Source organism: Palaemon carinicauda, chromosome 30 (genome assembly GCF_036898095.1).
Source record: "Palaemon carinicauda isolate YSFRI2023 chromosome 30, ASM3689809v2, whole genome shotgun sequence".
Lineage (NCBI taxonomy): Eukaryota > Metazoa > Arthropoda > Malacostraca > Decapoda > Palaemonidae > Palaemon > Palaemon carinicauda.
The window spans coordinates 56,077,157-56,079,656 of NC_090754.1; the positions used below are offsets into that span (position 1 = coordinate 56,077,157).

At 34.1% G+C, this 2,500-nt stretch overlaps 1 protein-coding gene across 1 annotated transcript in view; it reads right to left on the reverse strand.

Moving 5' to 3' along the window:
* Nucleotides 1-2,500, reverse strand: part of LOC137623543 (uncharacterized) — a 28,691-nt gene that overhangs the window by 659 nt on the left and 25,532 nt on the right. Inside the window, exon 3 of the mRNA XM_068354377.1 lies at nt 1-182. This exon is cut by the window's left edge and continues 659 nt beyond it. Within this exon, the coding sequence (XP_068210478.1) occupies nt 1-182 (182 nt within the window). The remainder of the gene's footprint in view (nt 183-2,500) is intronic.

The window sequence follows — 2,500 nt, forward strand, 5'->3', positions numbered from 1 at the left end:
TGTGAGCTGTGAGTGTGGGGTGTGGATTGGGAGTGGGGGATGTGGGATGGGAGTGTGGGGTGTGAGTATGGGGTGTGGGGTGTGGGGTAGAAGTGAGGGGTGTGGGCCCGGTTGTGGGGTGTGTTTTGCGCGTGTGGGGTGTGGTGGGATGTGAGATGGAAGCGTATGTGTCTGAGCTAGGACTGTGGGTAGTGGGTTAGGAGTGTGGGGATGTGGGCTGGGATTGTGGGGGGAGTGAATTGGGATTGTGTGGGTGGTAATTTCAGTGCTATTTCCTCTCTCCCTTGTCCTTTTCCCTCTTCATGGCTTCGGTTGTCCTTGACTTATTATATAAAGTTACAGAATAAATGGATTTTTTCCTGTTTTAATTGATTTATTTTTCTATTTTTGGTTTATTAAGTCATCGTTCGATTCTGTGATTTACATTATATATAGTATATGATTAAGATATTTTTTTTAAAATGGAGATTAGTCTCAGGGAAAGAAAGAAAATAACTATAATGCTTTTGGTATATATATATATATATATATATATATATATATATATATATATATATATACATATATATATACATATACAGTATATACACACATATATATATATATATATATATATATATATATGTATATATACATATATATAATTATTATTATTATTATTACTAGCCAAGCTACAACCCTAGTTGAAAAAGCAAGATGCTATAAGCCCAAGGGCTCCAATAGGGAAAATAGCCTAGTGAGAAAAGGAAATAAGGAAATAAATAAATGATGAGAACAAGTTAACAATAAATCATTCTAAGACAGTAACAATGTCAAAACAGATATGTCTTATATAACCTGTTAACAATGTCAAAAACAGATATGTCATATATAAACTATAAACTACATAAACTATATATATATATATATATATATATATATATATATATATATATATATATATATATATATATATATATATTTGTGTATATATATTCATATATATATGTTTATTTATATATATATGCATACATATGAGTGTACATATATGTATATTTATATGTATGCATACACAAGAGTGCATATATATTTATCTATGTACAGTATATGCAAATCATATACAAGATGTATTTTTTCCCCCTAGATTTTACCATACGCCATATTTATCCCTTGCAAAGAGTAACAAAAGATGAGAGTAAAACACAGTTTATTACATAAATAAAATGCATAAGTAATGCAGTTGCGAACCCTACACCCCACTCTCCAGGCCTAGCAGACTCCTCTACTCCGTAACATCTGAGTGGATCTGTGAGGCATAGAAAACGGGCATAGAAAACGTAAGCAGAGACGAGCTTATATTGGCTGGTTGTACTTAAAAGACTATATCTATTATCAGGTTTTATTCTTTGTTTCAATAGCTATACTCTCTCTCTCTCTCTCTCTCTCTCTCTCTCTCTCTCTCTCTCTCTCTCCTGAAAATCATTAATTCATATAAAGTTAACTTGCCGGAGACACTTAGTAAAACAATTCATTCATGCAGGGGTAACTCAACCAATTCGTCCTCGCAGGGATAACTTTCTCAATGGAAGATATCTTGCCGACGTAGTAGAAGCGCCCCTTTAACTTTCGGCCCCTCCCAATTCTTGGCCCTCTGACGTCACGACTGGGTCCACCCACGCCTGCCGAAGTAATCTATTGCATCTGTTAATAGATTCCCCTTTTTATTTTTACCGGACGTGGAAGGAACCCCTTTTATTTCCATTGATTTCCTCTATTGACCTTTCTGTTTGGAGTTTCTTTTTATATCTATACGTACTTTAAGTTCTCTTTCCTTGTGGGGATACCTTAACGTGGTGAAAGGGTTTAAGTATTGTCATGATTAGTAAAGGTTTACTTGTTATGAACACCCATACTAGGTTGGTTTGCTGTGAGAGATCAGACAAAACTATTCCACCATCACCAATCCGAAGTTGGCCAGCTTGGTGATGAAAACTGGCCAAATCCCATGCATGAATAATGATATGTCTGAGGCCTTTTTCCTGTAATGGACTAAAAATGGCTGCATTTGCTGTTGTTGTTGTTGTTGTTACTTTCCACTTTTTTCTCTGTTATTATTTCACTATTAAATGAGACTTAGCTGTTGACTATCTATTTTATCGCTTCATAAACAATAAAAATCTGTAGTAATTCAGATTTATTAACTTGTATGGTGACATTGGGGTCGGAGAATCCATTCAACACTAGCATGAAATCTACGGTTCCTTTTTGTTTTGATATAACTAATTTGATTATCTGATTTGTAAAACCTGTTTCAGTACAGTTGGCGAACAAAGCTGATGTCAGTTCATGAAGATGACACAAACAGTAAAGAAAATATAAAAATTAAAAGTTCTTAACTAATTTGATTATCTGATTTGTAAAACCTGTTTCAGTACAGTTGGCGAACAAAGCTGATGTCAGTTCATGAAGATGACACAAACAGTAAAGAAAATATAAAAATTAAAAGTTCTTAACTAATTTG